Raw genomic sequence first — 22,184 nt, forward strand, 5'->3', positions numbered from 1 at the left:
TTTGTGACAAAGTTCAGCATCCAGGACAGTGCCCAGTGGGCTTAGGGGAGCAGGCTTGGGCCTCATGGCTCAGCTTCAACCACCGGGAAGTGCAGAGTTTGAGGCTACAACCCAGGTGAGTGAGGCCTAGTTACAGGATCACCCGAAACATCCATGCAACTGAGAGAAATGAATCTGAAGTCTAAAGTCGCTGGATCCCAAACACTGCTGACCAACTACACCTGGTCTGGCCTTCCCTCCTCATCCATCCTCCAGCTTGAGGGATGGATACGAACATGCTCTAGGCAGGACTATTTCAGGACGCATTCTCTAGTCTTCCTACTCTTTACGAGGAATGGGAAATTTGGAAGGTAATATCAGTGCTGTATTGATACTACTGACACCTTTCTGAAATAGAAAATTTAAGAAAATGGGCTGATTTATAATTAAAGGTGTTTTATCTTAGGAAGAGTGTTTACTTTAAAATTTTTACTTATAATTAAATCTTGCTTTAATTAGAAGTGAAATTTGCACGTTAAATTACACTTAATGCATTTCCCAAACTTAAAAATTGAATCCTAGATTGCAGGCAATCAACCCGGTCAGGACTTGACTCCTACACACACATATGTATGCACATGTTCATGTAGACACACGTGTACTTTTTAACAAGAAACAGGCCCATTTCAACTGTATTGTCAACACTCTTAATGTAAGACTCTTGCTTTTTAGGCTTAACTTCAGGGTTAATCATAAAGCAATTGGCTTATTTGCCCCCAAGCATAAACATGTGTTACTCCCATGAGAACAAGAACATTATTTCATGCTTAGAAAGCAGGCATAAGTATCAGTGTTCAAAACAGCCTAAGCAAAAATTTAGGCTTGGACAAATGTCAGGCTCAGCCTGTGGTCTATTTCACTGTTAGAAAGAACTTTTTGATGGGTAAAAGTTAATCACTGGGGCTAAGCATTCCTGCACTCGCATTCCTTCTTCCAGCAGTCTCGGGACTCGGGAATTCACACCAAATATGAGAAGTGGAGTGATTACATCCTCGCTTCCTCTTTTCCCCTCTCACACATCAAAGTGGGAGCTGGAACCAATTGAGACCATGTGTGAATCTGGTTGACCATTATTTTGGTATTGTAAGAGATCTGGGTTCAGTTCTAGTTTGGACTGGTTCAGAGAAAAAGCACAGAGGTGGGCTTTGGAAGCCCTGAGTTTTAGTCCTGGTACAGTCTTGCTCCTTGGCCAGTCAGGTTGTCTGGACCTGTTTTGATAGTGTCTGGGAGTGACGTGCCAGGTAGCCTTGGCAGAGCTCTCAGACCCAGGTTAATTACATGTCACTGAGGCTACTTTTCCCTGCCCTGTGCACATGAGTGAGTTAAGGGCATGTGTGTCAGAGAGAAAAGCACTAGCCCTGTCATTATTCCAAGGAGACCAGTTCCATGCATGGTTTATGAAGGACTGAGCTCTTGTGGGGTGGGGACAGTTGGCTCTGCCTGTTACCCCTGCTGGCCTCAAAACCTCCAGCTCCACCTCCTGGTGTGGCTAATCCTGAGGAAAGACTTCCCAAGCAGCAGCAGGCTGGCCCTTCCTTTCTCTCCCCTGGGCAAGATTTTTTTGCCCAGCAAGTTTCATAATTTCCATTTCACCCAAAGTCTGGGACGGCAGGATGAACCCAGGCTTTAGCCAATCCTGGCTGAAAAGATAAGCCCTTAGCTGTTTGTTTATTTATTTTCCTCCAAATCAGTACTTCCCTCCCATCAAGTTTTCACTTGGTTAAGAAAGGAAGTATCTTTCGCTTAAGCTGCCTGACTTAGGAGCTCTTAAACTCCTCCAAAATCTTGAGAAAGGGGAGTTTATTTTAATTGCCTACAGCCTGATTTCATTTCGGCCTAGCAGGTTTGGCAAATCCCGACTTTCCATCCAGTTTGTCTTTCCATCCTTATCCAAAATCCAAAATGCCCAGGAGAGCAATCAGCCCAAATCCCAGTGGCTGGGGCTGACTGTGAACAGCGGGCTTTGTGACTGACACTGAGCAGAGTTGGACAGCTACAGATTGCTAAACTGCTGTGCTGCTAGTGTCTGGGACACTCATGCAGATCCCTACAGCCTCATCCTTCAAGATGACTTCACTTCTGTCCTTAATAGAAACGTAGCCAATTCTCTTTGGAAGCTGGTGTTGGAGTCTACACTCAGAAATGCTGCTCTCAGGATCAGCACGCTTACGTAAGAGTCATACGTGCACCTGAGAGCAAGACGACAACAGCGAGCCCCTCTCACGAGCCAGACATGAGGCGTGGTGCTTCGCTTACGTGACTTAACGTGATTCAACACAGTTCTCATTGTTCACACTATTATGGACAGGGAAACCGAGGCACTGAGGAGGAGTCAGGTGACTTGCCGAGGCCCCAAATCTGGGAGATGGTAAGGTTAGGATTCAGGATCCTACCTCCTACCTAGCTCCAAACCTGCGCTGTTTTGCCATCACTCCCCGATGCCTTCACACCCACATTACAGAAGCCCCTCAACACATTGGTACAGCAGGGCACTGTCTATGCCAGTCTGCTCACTCTGCCTTGCCCCACCCACAGCTACTTAGGGCCAGATGCCAGCTACTTAGTGCCAGATGCCACCATGTGGGTCAGCTGCTGGGGAGAGGAAGGGGCTCTCTGGGTCCAGGAGAGTGTTTCTCAAGAGTGTCTAGAAACACAAAATCAGAATGAGGGGACCTTCGTGCACTTAAGGTCTGAGAACACGAGAGTGGGAGAGGGTTGTCAAGTTCCCCCAGCGTGCACTTAAAGTTGAAGGCCACTGTCAGGAACGAGTGTGCTTCTGACACAGACCTGTGAACAGGCGTTGCTGTGTGTCTGGTCCACAGAAGGGCACAGAAGCGGTCATGGATGCCACGCAGCGCATTGGGCTGCATCCCCCTGGCAGCTTAAAGCTGTGCCTTAGGAAGCAAGTGAGGACATGATGTTGCTGAACCAGTTTCCAAACCAGAAGTGGGCCCAGCTGGGAGCGGCATGATGTAACCTGGCTGACAGTTAGCTATACTTCTCGCATTCACGACCCGGGGACGGGAGACCCGGGGAAGGTCAGGACAGCTGGAAGTGTGAAATGAATGCAGCCCTGCATAGCTGTCAAAGGATCAAGCTGTCTGCGGCGGCCGACTGACCATGCACACACACACTCGGCAGCACCCGGCTAGGCATTACCTACTTCACCACCGGTGTAGAAGTCAGTGTTTGTCGGGTGAACGACAGCATCACTGTCGATCGAGGCAATGTCAGCCTGTACAACTTGCAACTATAACAGGTAAACAAATGTATATCAACTGTGTTGGACCGAGACCCACACACAGGCACATTTACTAAGGCCCCAGTGGCAGGGCTGGCCTACCTGGTCGATTCCAACATACGAGCCAAAGGGCAGTCAGTCCACGAGGTGTGCGCACGTGTGGGTGGGGGTGAGCGGAGGAGGGGAGGGATATCAAATGTGACATGTTTAAATTAAACATTTGAATGACAGGTCCAAAAAAAGAGAAACACACACGAGATCATTTCCAAAGGTTAAAAGAAAGAACAACGAATGCCCCGTTTCACTTCGCAAAAGCCTGTAAGACTGGCACCCCACTGAGAAGGCTACTAAAACATGGCATCTGGTTTTTTTTAAATGTGGACTATCAGGCCGACCAAAACAACAAGTTTCTCCATTTTCTCGGCAGCAGTCACCGTTTAGGGTTTGATTTTTATTCCTGTGAAGTTCATCATTTTGTCTACCTTCAAGGGACATTTCTTGAAAACGGAGAAAACAGTATAGGTGTGCACAGAGGAATTTTTATTCTTTATTCTTCCCCTTAGATGTGTAAAAATATTTTTCTAGGCCTACCTCTTATTCTAATCTTGTTTTTATGTATATTGTGAATAGATGAATCCTCACCTTTTCTAGCTTGTGGGCACTTTTTTTTCCCCCTAAAAAAAGAAAGTATCTGTTTAAGGCAGTTGGAAAACAAGTTCAAGCAGGGCATTTTTGAGTCCCAGTTTTCACGTCTTCAGCCCATTACTGCACCCAGTTTGTGTGGGTCGGGCCTGGGCTCTGGCATGGGCGTCTCTCCCGGTAAAGAAATCTGCCATCTTACAAAGGTGGCCAAAAATGAGAGCTAAAGGCACACAAAACATACCTAAGTCAGTATCAGATATACAGCTGCCTTGGTGGGCGCCTGCTGCCCCCGCAAGGCTCACAGCTAAGGAGATAGAAGCCTTCATTGTGCCCTGAGCCGACGGCTCCTCTCTGCAAAGGTGAGACCACAGAGTGGGACTCCTGAGGGCTACCTCTCAGCTTGTCCTGAACCGTCCACCCTCCTGGACAGGGACTCCACAGCTCTGGCATAGTTTTCCTCTGGAGGAACTCACTCAGAAAGAGAATGAGTGCCTTCTCTCTAATATCATCTCAAGCCAAATAATTCATGAAGGTGGCACCCAGTCATATACTGTTTTCAGTTGTAGGAAAAGTTGAAGTGGCAGTACGTGGTAAATTTGGGGGAATCCAATTTGCTGGTGGATGAAAGATACCTAATAATATCCTGATGTGCAGCTTAACCGTCTCCCTTCTCAAGTGTTTTCATGCTTTAACTGTCATTTCTAATTAAGGCTTAAATGGAGAAACTCATTTTGTAGTGACCTGAGATGTTTCAATTCTTAAAAAAAAAAAAACAAAAAAAACAAAAAACACAGTTTTAAAAAATCCCCCCCAAAGTAACCAGCAGTCAGTGTGATCATTATGGAAGAGAATTTAGATGGCAATATATTTATAATCAAGGGGAAAGCAGCCAATAGGGCTTAACAAAACATAATCACATCATTCCCAGTTGGAAGGGCTTAGAGTAAGTAGACATTCAGTGTCTACTCTCAATATTAATCTCGGTTTTGGGAATTTAGTTTGACCATTTGTAATTTGACAAGATGAAGAGCCTAAATTCTGGATTCCATAACTTTTCAACTGACAGCTGATGGTGCCAAACCCCATCCCCAATTACCTAGGTCATCTTTAAGGTCAATGTCAGCATTGGTAGGATTGATTATGGCCTCCACCTCAAAGCCGGCTAAATTACTGATTTCACTGTGAATAAGGTTCAGCTGAAAAGAAAAGCATGAGGTGGGAAATAACAGGACAGCTGGGAAGTCACAGAGATGGGAGCCTTGGGATATAGATGAAGGGCAGGGGATACTCCAGGTGCACTGGGCACAAAGGGGAAGAGGGACTCTGGCTAAAATGAATCCGTTTCAAACAAAAGACTCAAATGCCACTCAGGATGCTAAAAAGAAGCAAGCTAGGCTGAGGGTCTAGAACCTGTTTGGTGATGCCTGGGGCCAAAGGGAAGCCTAAGCCAAGTCAGACTGAGGGGGTCTACCTTCGTTTAAAAGGTGGGTGCCAAGATCTGGGTGCCAAGGTACAGCAGCTGTCAGGACCCAGAGTCAACTCCTCAGGGCTGGGTAGGGTCAGGGGGTATATGGAGCCATCCTCATTTTTGAGCAATGGGATGCTGCAGAAGTCCTAGCTGGTCTGGGCAAACCCCTAGCAGCTCTGCCATTCTCTTCCAAGCGGCCATGGGTCTCTCAGGCTCTTCATGTCACTGTGAACACTGGCTAAGTGGCTCCCGTGCCCTGCTCGGGGGTGGTGAGGAGCAAGAATGGTCTGTTATTTAGTAATATCTAATTTTATATGCCTGTTAGCTATGTGATGCTGAAGATCTGGCCAAACCCAGGAAGAAACACAGCAGTTCTCCATCAAGACAGTATATCTTTTAAACTGGGTTCACTTGTTGGTGAGGCTACTCTGAGGCGCAATGGGTAGAGTGTTTTCCTTGAGTGACTTTTATGAATATCCCACCAGCCGAGTCCTTGTAAAGCGCCACTGCATGTCCTGCCTCCCCGCTGCTATTCTGGTGCCACAGCAACCCTCACTCTGAGAGGAATCTACGTTCTAGACTGGCTGTCAGAGGTGCAGGGGGATTGAGCTGACCCAGGACTCCCCTTCCTGCTCTCAGGCCCAAGGGCCTGCAGCGGAGTGCTCACTCTCTCCCAGGGAAGATGGCTGTTCTTCAGTGACAGAAATTCCGACCAGCTGCACAGAGAGCCATGCCCAAGCGGCCCCCAGAGGAGCTGCTGACCAAGACAAACTGCAAGCCTGGCTCGGGGAGCTGACCACACCCCCTGGGCCCAGGCGGGGCAGGCGTTCACCCCCCAGGAAAGGGCCGTGTGCGGACACTCGGCCGGGATGCTCCTGGCCACAAGCTCCAAGTGACTGAATTTCTGGGGCCAGACCATTTTGTGCAAACAAAACTAAACAAACAAACCAAACCCTGGCATTCTATAAGCAATAGAAATATTGCCCCCCATTTCTAATTCCCAGAAGCAATAAGCAGATTCTCAAAACAGGGACCTGCTTAGACTAAAAGTTGTGGAAATGAACTGGTCTTATGGCCAGGGAAGGACCCTGGCTAGACCTCACCACAGTGAAGGGAGGCCCATCTTTAGTTAGGGCTCAAAGGGAGAAGAAGCCCAAGTTCTCTCCACTTACACTTTCTGCAGTGTGATTCTCAGCACTGCAGGGTGATCGGGGGCCCTGATGTTCCTGCAGCTGGAGGATGCCCACTGAGGCAACCTCACATACTGACCCACTCAGAAGCCTATGTAGGCCCTGGTGCCAGGACAGAGGCACAGAAGGGGATGGCATCGGGGCGAGGATACTCATGGTTGTGCTCAAGGGGAAGGGGTGTGGGTGGGGTGTGATCTCAGAGTAAGGCAAGTGAAGCTTCAGGACAAGGCAAAGGGTTTGATTATGTATCATGTACGTATTGTATATGACATCAAGCAAAAGCTGTTTATAAAAGCTCAAATTAAGCCAATATTCTCTGCTCCCTCCACCGAAAATAAAAACTCACACTGTGTGAAGCAGCAGGAGGTTCTAGCAGGAGGAATGGAAAGGAGAAAGGGGGGGTGAGCAGGGGAAACAGTCCACTTGGTTTTATGGGTGAATACGCTTTAAAGACATCTGGGAGATTTTTTTTTTTTTTTTTTTTTTGGTTTGTTTTAAAGTCATACATGTTTAAATCTTTAAAACTCATGCTGTTTTTCCCCCCAATTGTATAGATGCTTCTGGATTTGTATTCAGAAATGCCTCAATGGAAAATCAGCTATTTCCATGGACTCTGATTCAACTAGCCGGGGAGACCCTGGTAGATTCTCCCTGTCTCTGCCTCTGCCTGGGGAGAACTGCCCCCTGCTCTTTAGGGGGAGGGGTGTTCTGGGGAAACCATAGGGCTTCAGGGCCTTGCTGAAGTGAGGGAGAGGTTGCAAACAGAATTCCGAGTTCTCTCTGGGCTCACCTTCCCTCTGAGTGGAAGCAGCCCCTTCTTGGAATCACAGAATCCTGCCTGTCAGGCAGCCACTGCCCCTAGCATGGAAAAGCCCTAGCGAACCAAGTGCACCTTCAGTCTCACCCACATCCGAGCCTTGATTTCCCAACTCTGTTCTGCCAGGTGCCAGGCTCAGCAGAAGTCCTCAGGGTGAGGGGCTGAGCCACAAAACAGTATTGCTCTTAAAAATGTTTGTGCCTGGGGGAGGCCCAGTCCGTGTTTGTGTCAGGGAGAGGAATGGGGAGGGGAGAGGACAGATTGCTTCAGGCACTCTGGAAAGGTACATGGGCACTCAGCTTGGCTTGGGCAGGCTGGACCAGGTGCAGAAGCCGACAGTGATCTGATCATCTGATCACGAACAGGGACAGAAGCTCCCCTGGACAGGAGGACAAGTAGAGGCTGCGCATGCACATGCCTGGAAAGGATCTGGATGTGCAGAGGACATATGCCAACAGGCCTGGCAGGCCCAGAATAGATGTCCAGTAGTAGGAGGTCCCAGGACCGCCCCCCCAAGACCCACCCTGGGTCAAATCCTCTTGGGCCTCTCACCCAAAGGGATGCCCAGCTGTCTGAAGCACATGGCAGAGCAGGGGTGTTTGTGGGCTGGGAAATCAGATGTCTGGGGCACTGTGAACATTCCCAAGTTGAGTCTGATTTTCTGGGAGTGGGGAGGCTTGTTAATGATTTTGGAATGTGAGTAAGATGACCACTTCCTTATCTTAATATTGGGTAAGATGGAAAACTAAGTTTTAAATCCCAGAATGGTGAATTTAAAATATCTGTGAAGACTACTGGCCACTGGAGAAAGTAACCAAAGAGCATCACCAGGTATACAGCAGAAAGGGGGTCCCACCTGGCTATGGGGCTGGGGAAAGGGGACTGAGCCAAGGGTCCTTCAGGATCTCCTCCACCCTGGGGACCTGATGATGCCCAGGTCACTGGGCTCTGCTGGAGCCAGCCTCTGATGTCTAGGGTCCCCAGTCTTCCCTCGAGGAGTTATGCCTAGTGAATCCTTGTTGTCTACTTCTGATGTGAACTCGTTAAGGTGTAAGCTCCTTGAAGGCAGAGAGAGGGCCATCCAATGTCTAAGACAGTGCTCGGGTCTCTGTAGGCCCACAAACAGAGCTGGGATTGAACATCAAACATCCAGACACAACTCTGTGATGAGATGAACAAACTGCTTCCCTGAAAGCAGGGATATGGAGAGGTCAGAGCTCAGAAATTTCCCTTGTCCTGGCTGGGACCTGGGGTGGCTCAGAGCTGACCTGGCCATCCAGGAGCTGGCTGGAAGGCAGCCTGCCTGTGGTAAGGAAGGAGCTGGTGGCTTGGGGCTACTGCAAGGACATCTGGGATATCTTGACATGACCTCCTTGGCTAAAGGAAGCAGTACAATCCTTTTTTTTTATTTTTAACATATGTGATCAGAAATTCAATTTTAGGGAATAACAGTATTAAAGATTATCTGAGTGACTCACTGAGTATAGACTGTCATAGTCCAAGCTTTGTCTCTCTCATTCCCTTACAATGGACAAGGAAGAAGACTTCTTTCCCTGTATCCGCCACATAAAATGGAACTCTTCTCCTGTCCCCAGGGTCCACTTCAACTAAGGTGGATGGAGAGGCAGAGGTCCTCCACAGAATTGTCTCCACCTCCTCACAGAGCACAATGTGTCCCCGGGGCCTGCTTCAGGACCCACTCCCGCCCCGGCCTCTCAGGTGAAGGGGCTTCCTCCTCTGTGCTATGCTGCCCAGCCTGCAGGTATGCCTGGTCCGAATCCCCCAGAGGCTCAGGCCTGGTGGTGGCATCTGGTGCGTTTCAGGCTAGCATGGGCCACCCGAGGATAAGGACTCAGGACACTGCCGGAGGAAAAGCATGGGATCGCCCGTGCCCTAAACTGTCTCAGAAGCCAACTGTCTGCCATAGGATGGAAGCGGGTGGTGGTGGGCCTTTCCTCCATGTTGCTGCTTCAAGAGCCCTCTCTCTCTTCACTATTCCCTAGCCCCCAGGACTAGGGTGTCTGGATCCGAGGAAGAAAACCCCTGGTGCCTACCCCTGCCTCAAGCAGCCTACAGGGGTTTGGCTGCAATCCTGATAGTGTGCGGTGTGGGCGGGGAGGGCACGCACACAAGCCCTCCTGACACCGCCTTCCCAGCCGCTTCTAGTAACACTGACTCTTCCAGGGAAGTCCACATCACTTACCACCACTGACGAAGATTTATAATACACCTTGGAGGTACTGCTTTTGAACACAAAGCTTTTTAAATCTCTGAAAAGACGCTGAGAATCTCCACTGAATCACAAAGCAAACACATCTAGTCAACTCGGATTCGCAGCACTGTTTCCCTTTTGAAAACAATTCAACAATGTGTGTGAACACTGGGTAAAATCAAAGAATAATGAGAGTGATTACTCCTGAGACAGCTGTATGTGAAATACTTCATCATCATCAACAATTAGAGCCCCGGCTCCTAAGCCCTGGGCCGGCTTCTCCTGTGAGTAGCTTAGCAACCATGCCTGTCAGGACTGTAGTGAGCACAGTACCACCTTTCTGACCTCAGCTTGCCTGCACTACTCTAGCATTGGTGTCATCGTCACAGGTGGAAAATAAGACTCGTAGAACATAGGGTACCATACAGCCATCACTGTGAAGTACCCTTTCTGAAACATTTCCAAAAATCCAAGTCAGAATTAATGCCTGTACTAACGACATTTTAAAATGTGCTTTGTGTGAAAATTCCTGTGTGTCAGTCTGACAACTCAGGCCCCTTTTGCACTAAATGCCATGATTTGCACCCAACGGTAAAAACTAACAGAGGGCCAGAAAGTACTGCTTCAAAGTAATGCTGCTAACTAGGAACATTTACTCCCTTTCTCACGCTGCAGGGGCTCAGGGTTCCAAGGACACTATTTTCTAAGAGGGTGCCCCGGCCGACTTGAGATGCTGATTTACTCTGTGACAGCACTTTTGGGGAGACACAGTTTATTCTGCTAAAGGGTGCCTACAGGACTGGGTCTCGGGTAGCTCATCCTGGATGTGTGTATCTTGGGTCATGAAGCTGGACGGGAAAGAAGGTGGGTGTTTCTTCCGGCTCTGCACTCAGCCCCTTCTCTCACAGCTGACCATGTTACACTGGGCTCCAGCTCAGCCCATCCTTTCAGGCTTTCCCTCCAAAAGTCAAGATATCAAACAGCCACGTTAGCTTTACTATCAAGCCCACTGCTTCCTTCTTCCTGTATTTCCTATATAGTATTAGATAACACACCTGTAAATTACTCTAGAGTATCAGTGCCTCTCTACAGCATTTTGGACTTCCCCTTCCAACCTAAGTCGGGTGTAGTAAGTGTTCACTGGATTTGTACTTTCTGGTACTTTCCTGCCTGTGGTGCTGCCCTGAGGTCAGAGGCCAGACTATACCCATCATGGAGCAGGTGGCGCTGCTCGGTCACAGCAGTGCTAGCCATGAATCTACAGCCTTTGCTGGCTCCCTCCCAGGCCTCATATGTAGCACATGAGGCCCTGATCCCATGGCCAAGAAGAGCATTTTTATGTGTACACAGGTGCCGTATGGCCAAGTACTGCCACTGTAGGGATCCTGCAAGGGGGTGCGAGGAGTTCCGATCTGAGGCTGGTTTTGGAGTAAACAGCAGGAGAGAGCAAGAAGAACACAGGGAAGGGAGAGGCACCCAAGGGTGGGGCAGGGGAAGGAGTGAGGGAGAGGGTGGCCCCTGGGCTGAACTGTTGTACCTGTTTAACAGGCTTCCAAGTCCCGGCTAATAGCATTGGGGATCTAAAGCACACTGGAGCTAGTCCTTAAATTGCAGAGCGTTTTCACACTTTAGTTCAAACGAAAGCAATCTGGGTGACAGGTCACATTAACTTTCAATATATTACCCAAAGGACAGGTTAAAGGGTGAAAGTAAACCCAGGTGGTTGCCTTCACTGCTGTGCTGAAATTTTATCAATAAAAAATATTTTACACAAACTTTCAAAGCCCCAGACCTTAAGATGACAACTAGTGCTGCGTATATTTTCCCTTTGAAAAATGCATACAAAATACAGACAATGGTTATAAAATGTACACTGTAATGGTTATTTGCTGGAACACAGAGTCCACCACAGGAATTGCATCATGAGAGCCTGAGTGCAATTAGTGACAGGAAGCGGGAGGAGGAGGAGGAGGCTTGCAATGAAGTGAGCAGGAGGACTGTGTCACTGAGATGCAAAAGAAAACTGACGGTGAGCTTTTAAAAATGATGCAGCTTCAGGACCAAGTTGTTTACCACATTCAAACTAAATGCAATTTACGTGGAAGTTCAAATCCATGCCTTTAATACTTTTTAATGTAGGATTAAAAAAAAAAAAATCAGCCAAGTAATTCCCACTGTCTCTCCACCCCCTTTTTTGGTGTTAACAGAGAAATTTAACCCTCCTTCTGAGGTCTTAAAAGCCTTTGCATCATTTTTATTTTCAACAAAAGTGAATCATCTGTTACAAAACCATGTAGTGTCCTGGCAAATTTGCACCACTGGGGCAGCCGAAAACACACTGCCCACGGTGAAAACAAACAAACAACTGGCTTGAGGACTCCTCAGGTGGCACGGTGTGTCTAGCAACAATCTCGGCCCCTGAATCAAGGCTCCACCTCCAGTATCCACCAGAATGCCTGGGCTGCCAGCTAGATCTTTCTCTTTCCAGGCCCTGGTTTTACTTTCTGGCCAAGATTATAGGATGGCCAGGTCCTCCCATGTACGCAGCTCCTTCCACAGACCGAGCCCAGGGTGTCTCCAGCCCCACAGGAGCTCCTGTCCCTCTTCTTCACCACATCTCCTCTCCCCACCTGCCAATCTCCCCTCAGCACCTGGCCCAGCCCTCCCCGAGTTGGTTCCTAAAGCTGCCCGCCCCTACTCTCTCTGCCAGCCCACAAGGCCAGAAGTGGTCCGCAGGCAGGTTTTCTGCTGGGAGAGGCACCCTTCAGTCCCAGGGCACGTGAGCAGACTGGGGAGAGCGCTGGCCTACCTTCTGGCCGAGGAAGAGGCTCTTGGTGGAGAGCACGGTGAAGCCGTCGGCTGGTGTGCCCTCGGTCGTGCTGTCGGCGCTGGCGGCCTTGCTGACTTCTCCCTGCTTCTTCTTACACAAACAGAAGAGTCAGTATGAGGCCCGCACAGGTGGAGGCCATGTGAATCTGGGCTTTTCCAACAGACAGGTGAAAAGAAAGCCTCGCCCATAATACTCAAGAGAAAACAGAAAACTAAACCACTACCAGCTCTCAGCATTTGGGGGCTGCAGGCCTGCATTCAAGCCCAAGCATTCCATACAGAGTGCTAAATTGTATTTTCATCACTTCAGAATCTTAAAAAAAAAAAAAAGCTACTTAAAGGCAAAACTTCACAGTGATAATTTACAACAGAAACACTTGTATAACTGTAGACCAAGTAAATGTCTCTTAATTCAGGGTCTTCACTTTCTAGATGCCTGTACAGTATTCACATCTGAGAGGAAAAAACAAACTACTCTGGGTACTTAGTTGTCAAAGAGCCAAAAAAGCAGATCAAGGACCATCACCCTCCAAGCCTCCCCAGCTCATGAGGTAAGATTCTCCCACTTTCTTTCACTAAGACCCGCCTTGGAGAAGCCTCCATATGGGGGCTGTTGGTGAGCTGATCTGCCCCCTTGAAATGCTCCAATCCCCAGCAGTGGGCATGAATCTTGGCAGGCTCCTGGGCCTCTTTCTGGCGTCATTCACATTGAAGGATGTACACCCTGGGGTTTCCAAGAGCCTTGGCAAGGGTATGTTGTGTAGAGAGGTTTAATTACTCTCCAGATCCTCAGCTTCATCAAGTATTTACCTCTTCCTGAAATGGATCAGTCCTAAGAGTGATCTAAGCAGCAATCAAGGCTTCATGCTGGGCCTCCCCTCACAGCCACTTCTCAGTTCCCAAGAGTGGATATTGTGTGGCGCACCACCCTTCCAGTAGGGGTACGTGCCTTTCTCAGTCTTTCATTTCTCTTAAGGATGAGGCGTGTATTAGAAACGGATATTTTGGCTCATTTGGGGATTTATTTTATATTCAGATATATTGTCGAGTGAGCAAGGTGAGCACAATGGCAATTTTTGTTTAAGGTACTTCACTTTTTTTTCTTCCCCCAATTATTATCAAAAAGGACATCACTCCTGAAGGATGGTCTAATGGAAGCAAATCAAGAAAGTAGGGGGTGAGAAATATAAATGGCTATGCCTTCCTGAAGGAAGGATCTGGACAGTAAATTCAGGGCAAGGCCCGTGCCCTATCCATTTGCCCTTTTAATATTCAAATTCATTAACATATTAACATTTTTTACTGACATTGAAAAGTAAGGTCTAGTTTTACTAAGTGCTTTAAAAATAAGGACTGGTTTCACATTTAGGTTACATGGCTAACCTGGAATATTTTCTATAAATTAAATGAGCTAAATTTGATGCTCCAAGGTGTTTATATAAATGATAAGACAGAAAGCATTTTATTAAGAAACATGGTATTAGCAAAGATCTATTAAAATTATCGCTATTCTGGTTCTCCTAACAATTTGAGTGTATCAAATTTGACAAGTAAAAGAGAAACACGTATAATCAACAATTACATAGTAAGTCTTAGTAAAGCCTTTTTTGATATACTTTCCAGGAAACAAGAAAGGCAAAGGCTGGATGACAAATCCTTTCACAAGTCAGATGTTTCTAATTCTGTGCTTTCAACAAAACTGAAGAAATACCAAACTGAGTTAGCAGCTGATTCATCATTAAAGAAAGGACTGATGGAGCTTAATTAATAGTAGAGTACCAGTGCAGGTTTCTCAGTTGTGATGAATGTACAGGGTTATGGAAGATGTTAACAACAGTGAGACTAGGTGAGGGATATTCAGAAATTCTCTATACGCGCTTTGTAACTTCTATAAATCTAAAACAATTCTAAAATAAAACATTAAAACAAAGTGATGACAGATTACTATGTGATTGTTGGCATGTAACTCAGAAAGAGTTCAGAGGATTGAGTGATGTTGCTATAACAAAATCCTTTCCATTCCCATTTAATTATTTTTGTGAGCAAGACTTTCCAGGCACTGTACCTATAAGTATAAAAATATAGGATGATGATTCATTTTTACAATAAGCAATGTTCATCTTAGGGTACTTAAGTTAACTGAAAAAAACTATCTCCTTGAATCAATCCTATGACATGATACTTCTACTTTCTCAATAGTTAAAATGTGTCGAGTATTTATCAGCTTGATCAACTGTGTATTATTAACAAAGATGATAACTATCCAATCCTGTGCAAACCATAACATTTAATGCTTTTAAGATCACAGGAAATTTTTTCAAAACGAATTTAAATTTATGTTAATTATTTTTGTTGTGCAAATCACTAACACAGTACAAGCAAAGAAAAATGTATTATGTTAGGATAACATTTTCTGGAGAAAGGGAAGGGAAACAAGGGCTCAAAGGAGAAAAATGATGCAGATTTTCCAACTGTTAAAAAAGAGCCTGCTTGTGTATTTTATGGTATATCAAACCATCACAGTAATTAGATTTACTTGGATACATTTAAATGAGTGATGAAAGAGCTTTCTTTTTAAATTTCAGTATTTATATCAAAATTATGCCCTTTATAGATATTTAAATTTATTAGTATGAGAAGTTTAGTTGTCAAATTTTAGATGTATGAGATATGAAGATTTTCAAAACTGCTTTAGGAAGTATGCGAGCAAAAAACTGTTAAAGCCAATGGTCTACCCAGTGACCACCACTCATACAGGAGATATTCAGTAAATGCTTGGGAATGGAGTGCAGTTGATAAGTAGACAAAGATTTACTGCTTCTGTCCAAGGATACATGAATTTTAAGAGATCAGAAAGCCCTAAATGATAGAATTTCAGGCATCTGGGAATTGGAACTGGTTTTACTGGGAGGAGGGGCCTGAAAGGCTCCCTGTGATCCTCATACAAGCCAGCAGCTGCCTATGCAGTCAGGTTACAAAGCTTAGCCTGTGGTAATTAAAACTGGTAATTTTCAGCAAGCATTCATTTGCATATGGTCATCTGCACTAAAGCTGTTGCCCCATACTGTAAATTGGTCCAGTCACTACGGAAAAAAAAAATGTAAAGATTCTTCAAGAAATAAAAAATAGAACTACCATGTGCTATAGCAATTCTACTTCTGGGAATGTATTCAAAGGAAATGAAAACATTTTATGAGGAGATATCTGCACCCCATGTTCACTGGAGCATTATTTACAATAGTCAAGACATGGGAACAACATAAGTGCCCATCAACAAATAAATGGATAAGGAAAATGTGCAAACACATACATACAATGGAATATTATTTAGCCATAAAAAAGAAAATCCTGCTGGGAACCTGAAAGAGTTCCAAATAAGATGAATGCAAAGAAATCCATGCCAAGACACATTATAGTTAAAGTGGCAAAAGTTAAAGATAAGGAGAGAATCTTTAAAACAGCAAGAAAAAACAACTTGTTACCCAAAAAAACCCATAAGATTACCAGCAGATTTTTCAGCTAAAACTTTGCAGGCCAGAAGGAAATGCCTTGATTTTCCTAAGTGCTAAAAGTTTAAAAAAAAAAACTTCCCACTAAGAATACTCTACCCAGCAAAGCTCTACTTGAGAAGTGAAGAATACAGATAACAGTTCTCCAGAGAAGCAAAAGCTAAAGGAGTTCATCACCACTAAACTCACATTACAAGAAATAATAAAGACTTCTTTAAGCTCAATGGAAAGGGCACTAATTTACCAACAGGAAAATCTACAAAAGTATGTGTCACTGGTAAAGATTTACAAATACATAGCAAAGGTGGTAGATTATTAACTTATAAAGCTAGCATAAAAGTTAAAAGTACTAAAAATAACTAACTACAGTAATTAGTTAATGACATACGCAAGAAGAGGCTTCCCAGATGGTGCTAGTGGAAAAGAATCTGCCTGCCAATGCAGGAGACACAAGAGACGTGGGTTCTATCCCTGGGTTGGGAAGATCCCCGGAAGAAGGTATGGCAACCCACTCCAGTATTCTTGCCTGAAGAATCCCATGGACAGAGGAACCTGGCATGGACAGAGGAGTCCACAGGGTCGCAAAGAGTTGGACACGACTGAGGCAACTTAGCACGCATGCAAGCACACACAAGCAAAGAAATGTAACATGGAGGGAAGAGTAAAAGTGTAGAGCTTCTGAATGGGATCAAACTTGTTATCAATTTTAAATAGACTGTTATGTTGTTATACATAAGACTCAAGGTAAAGAATAAGCCCATAAGAGAAGGCAATGGCACCCCACTCCAGTACTCTTGCCTGGAAAATCCCATGGATGGAGGAGCCTGGTGGGCTGCAATCCATGGGGTCGCTAAAAGTCGGACACGACTGGGTGACTTCCCTTTCACTTTTCACTTTCACGCACTGGAGAAGGAAATGGCAACCCACTCTGGTGTTCTTGCCTGGAGAATCCCAGGGACAGAGGAGCCTGGTGGGCTGCTGTCTATGGGGTCACACAGAGTCGGACATGACTGAAGTGACTTAGCAGCAGCAGCAGATACGCAAAAAGAAAGAAATGTAAGCATACTACTAAAGAAAATCATCAAACCACAAAGGAAGAAAGCATGAAAATAAAGGAACAGAGGGACTACAAAACAGACAAAAACAATTAAAATGGAAATAAGTACATACCTATCAATAGTTACTTAAAATGTAAATGTACTCAATTCTACAGTCAAAAGACAATGAGTGGCTGAGTGGATGAATACATAACACCCATTGACGTGCTGCCTACAAGAGACCCATTTCAGATGTAGGAATATACACAGACTGAAAGTAAAGGGATGGAAACACATTTTCCATGCAAACAAAAATCAATAGAAAGCCGAGGTAGCTATACTTCTATGGGACAAAATAGACTTTAAAACAACAGACAATGAATGACATTGCATAATGATAAACAAGTCAACCCAACAAGAGGATATAATATGTGTAAATATTTATACACCTAACATAGGAGCAAATAAATTTATAAAACAAATATTAACAGACCTAAAGGAAGAAACAGACAGCAACACAATTATAATAGGAGACTTTATATCCTATTTTCATCAATGGACAGATCTTCCTTCCAGAAAATCAAAAGAAATAATCTCATTCACCACTGCAATGAAAAGAATAAAACACTTAGGAATAAATTTACCCAAAGAAACAAAAGACCTATATATTGAAAACTATAAAACACTGATGAAAGAAATCAAAGATGACACAAATAGATGGAGAAATATACCATGTTCGTGGATTGGAAAAATCAATATAGTGAAAATTAGTATACTACCCAAAGCAATCTATAGATTCAACACAATCCCTATCAAGCTACTGAAAGGTTGTTGCTGAACCATGCAAAGATGCCGGGATTCTTGGCCTCCAGAGGAGAAGAATTCAATCCAGGGCCAGAGATGAGACTTGATCGCTCAGAGCTTTTGTATAATAAAGTTTTATTAAAGTATAAAGGAGACAGAGCATTATCCTACCAAAACAAGGACACCAAAAGAAAATTAAAGGCCAATACCCCTAATGTACACAGATAAGAAATGCTCACCAAAATATTAGCAAATTGAATTCAACAATACATTAAAAAGATAATACACCATGATCAAGTGGAGCTTACTTCAGGGATAGAAAAATGGTCCAACATCTGCAAATCCATCAGTGTGATACACCATATCAACAAATGAAGGATAAAACTCATGATCACATCAATAGATACAGAAAAAGCAACTGAAAAACTTCAACATCTATTTGTGATGAAAAACCCTCAGCAAAGTAAGTACAGAAGAAGCATACCCCAACATAATACAGATCATATATGCCAAGCCCATAGCTAATATCAGATTCAATGGTGAAAAGCTGACAGCTTTTCCTCTAAGATTAGGAACACAACAAGGATGCACACTCTTGACACTTTTACTCAATGTAGTATTGGAAGTTCTAGCCACAAGCAATCAGGCAAGAAAAGAAAAGGTATCCAACTCCAGAAAGAAAGAAGTAAAATTGTCACTATTTGAACATGACATGATATTATACACAAAAAGCTCTAAAGTCTCCACCAAAAAAAAAAAAAAAAGAATAAATGAATTCAGTAAAGTTGCAGGACAAAAAAAATCAATACATGGTGTTCTGCAGTGTTTCAAAACATACACTGATAATGAGCTATCATAAACAGAAATTAAGAAAACAATTTACGACCACATTAAAAGGAAAAAAAATACCAAGGATTATTCTTAAACAAGAAGGTGAAAGTCCTGCACAGTGAAAACCATAAGACATTGATGAAAGAAATTAAACACACAAATAAATGGAAAGATATTCTATGCTCAAGGATTGGAAAAATTAATACCATTAAAATGTTCATACTACCCAAAGTAATTGACAGATCCATTACAATTCCTATCAAAATTCCAATGGAGAGAGATCTCTGCGAGATGGTGGAATAGAAAGGCCTGAGCTCACCTCCTCTCATGAAAACATCAGAATCAAAACTGTTGAGCAACCAGTGACAAAAAATACTAGAATCCAACAAAAAAGGTATTTTCAAAGAAAAGAAGAAGCCACAACAAGATGGTAGGAGAGGTGCTTTTGTGATATTATCAAATCCCAACCTTTAGCCAGACTCAGCAAGAAAAAAAGGGAGAAGACTCAAATCAATAAAAGTAGAAATGAAAAAGAAGTTACAACAAACAGTACAGAAATATAAAAAATTGTAAGAGACTATTGCAAGCAACTATATGCCAGTGAAAATAAACAATCTAGAAGAAATGGGACTATTCTTAGAAAGGTACAATCTCCCAAGACTGAACCAGGAGGAAATAGAAAATATGAACAGACCAATCACAATCACTGAAATTGAAACCATAATTAAAAACCTCCCAGCAAATGAAAGTCCATGACCTGACTGCTTCACAGGTGAATTTTATCAAATATTTAGAGAAGAGTTAACACCTATCCTTCGGAAACTGTCCCAAAAAGTCACAGAGGAAGAAAACTTCCCAACTCATTTTATGAGGCCACCATCACCCTTATCCTAAAACCAGACAAAGATACCACAAAAAAAGAAAATTACAGGCCAATATCACTGATGAACATAGATGTAAAAATTCTCAACAAAATACCAGCAATCTGTATCCAACAATACATTAAAAAGATCATACACTATGATCAAGTGGGATTCAACCCTAGGATGCAAAGATTTTTCAACATCTACAAATCAATCAATGGGATACACCGTATCAACAAATTGGATATGATCATTTCAAAGACACAGAAAAAATTTTTGACAAAATTCAGCACCCGTTTATGATAAAAAGAAACTCTCCAGAAAGTGGGCATAGAGTGCACATACCTCCACATAACAAAGGCCAGTTACCTGGAGAATCCCCATGGACAGAGGAGCCTGGCGGGCGATAGTTCATGAGGTTGTAAAGAGTCGGGACACACTGAGCAACTAAGCACAGCACACACGACAAACCGCCAGACCTACAGCTAGCATCATATCCAGTGCTGGAAAGCTGAAAGCATTTCCTCTAATATCAGGAACAAGACAAGGATATGCACTGTCACCACTTTTTTCAACACAGTTTTGGACGTCCAAGCTGTAGCAATCAGAGAAGAAAAAGAAGTAAAGGGAGTCCAAACTGGGAAAGAAGTTAAACTGTCACTGTTTGCAGATGACATCATACTGTACAAAGAAGACCCTAGAGATGCTACCAGAACACAACTAGAACTCATCAACGAATATGGTAAAGTTGGAGGTTACAAAATTAATACACAGAAATATGTTGCATTCCTATACACTAACAATGAAAGATCATAAAGAGAAATTCAAGAAGCAATTCCATTTACCACTGCATCAAAAAGAATAAAATACCTAGGAATAAACATACCTAAGGAGACAAAAGACCTTTATTTCAAAAACTAAGATGCTGATGAAAGAACCTGAAGAAAACATAGACAGATGGAAAGATATACCAAGTTTGTGGATTGGAAGAATCCATACTGTCAAAATGACTGTACTATCCAAGGCAATCTACAGATTCAATGCAATCCCTATCAAATTACCAATGGCATTTTCCATAGAACTAAAACAAAAAAATCCTCAAAATTTGTACGGAGACCTGACCCTGAGTAGCCAGAGCAATCTTGAAAAAGAAAAATGGAGCCATAGGAATCAGGCTCCCTAACTTCAGACTAAACTACAAACTCACAGCCATCAAAACAGTATGGTACTGGCACAAAAATAGAAACATAGATCAATGGAACAGGACAGAAAACTCAGAAATAAGCCCATGCACCTATGGCCAACGAACCTATGACAATGGAGGCAAGACTACACAGTGTTGGAAAGACAGTCTCTTCAACAAACAGTGCTAGGGAAAACTGGATGGCCACATGTAAAGAAGTTAGATCATTCCTTAACTCCATACACAAAAATAAGCTCAAAATGAATTAAAGACCTAAATGTCCGACCAGACAGTATAAAATACCTAGAGGAACACATAGGCAAAACACCCTCTGACATAAATCACAGCAACATCTTTTTTGATCCATCTCCCAGAATAATGGAAATAAAAGCAAAAATAAATAAATGAGACCTACTTAAACTCAAAAGCTTTTGCATAGCAAAGAAAATAAACAAAAAGACAACCCACAGATTAGGAGAAAATATTTGCAAAGGATGTGACTGATAAGGGATTAATCTCCAAAATTTACAAACAGCTTATGAAATAGCAGCAAAAAAATGGGCAGAAGACCTGAATAGACATTTCTCCAAAGAATACATACAAATGGCCAATAAACACATGAAAAGATGTTCAACATCGTGTTATTAGAGAAATGCAAATCAAAGCTACAAGGAGATATCACCTCACACCTGTCAGAATGGCTATCATCATAAAATCCACAAACAACAAATGTTGCAGAGGGTGTGGACAGGAGGGAACCCTTCTCTGCATTGTTGGTGGCAATGTAAATTGGTATAGCCACTATGGAGAACAGTATGGACGTTCCTTAAAAAACGAAAAATAGAGCCACCATATGACCATAATCCCACTCCAGGGCATATATCCAGAGAAACACATGGTGTGAAAAGATAAATGCATCCCAATGTTCACTGCAGCATGGTTTACAACAGCCAAGACATGGAAGCAACCTAAATGTCCATCGACAGAGAAATGGATAAAGAAGATGTGGTACATATATACAATGGAATATTACTCAGCTATTAAAAGCAATGAAATAATGCCATTTGCAGCAATATGGATGGACCTAGAGAGTGTCATATGGAGTGAAGTAAGTCAGACAGAGGAGAAATATCATATGACATCTCTTATATGTGGAATCTAAAAAGAAATTATACAAATGAACTAACTTACAAAACAGAAGAGAGACTCACAGACTTCGAAAATGAACTTATGGTTGCCAGGTGGACGGGATAGAGACTTTGGGAAGGTCGTGTACATGCTGCTATATTTAAAATGGAGAACCAACAAAAACCTACTGTAGAGCACATGGAACTTGCTCAATGTTATGTGGCAGCCTGGACGGGAGGGGAGTCTGGGGGAGAATGGATACATGTGTGTGTATGGCCCAGTCCCTTCACTGTTCACCTGAAACTACCAAAACACTGTTAATCAGCTAGACCCCAATACAAAATGTTATTGCTGTTAAAATTTTTTAATTAAAAAAAATCACAACTGCTGA

The 22,184-nt window shown here is 43.6% G+C and overlaps 1 protein-coding gene across 7 annotated transcripts in view; it reads right to left on the reverse strand.

The window, feature by feature from the left end:
• Window positions 1-22,184, reverse strand: part of MACROH2A1 (macroH2A.1 histone) — an 81,902-nt gene that overhangs the window by 13,186 nt on the left and 46,532 nt on the right. For 3 of the 7 annotated variants that reach the window (XM_005209377.3, XM_005209376.3, XM_024994342.2), the window contains exons 5-6: window positions 12,419-12,529; window positions 5,019-5,118 (exon numbers count right to left, since the gene is read on the reverse strand). In XM_005209377.3, the coding sequence (XP_005209434.1) occupies window positions 5,019-5,118; window positions 12,419-12,529 (211 nt within the window). 7 annotated transcript variants of the gene reach the window in all.

This window comes from Bos taurus, chromosome 7 (assembly GCF_002263795.3).
Source record: "Bos taurus isolate L1 Dominette 01449 registration number 42190680 breed Hereford chromosome 7, ARS-UCD2.0, whole genome shotgun sequence".
Taxonomy (NCBI): domain Eukaryota; kingdom Metazoa; phylum Chordata; class Mammalia; order Artiodactyla; family Bovidae; genus Bos; species Bos taurus.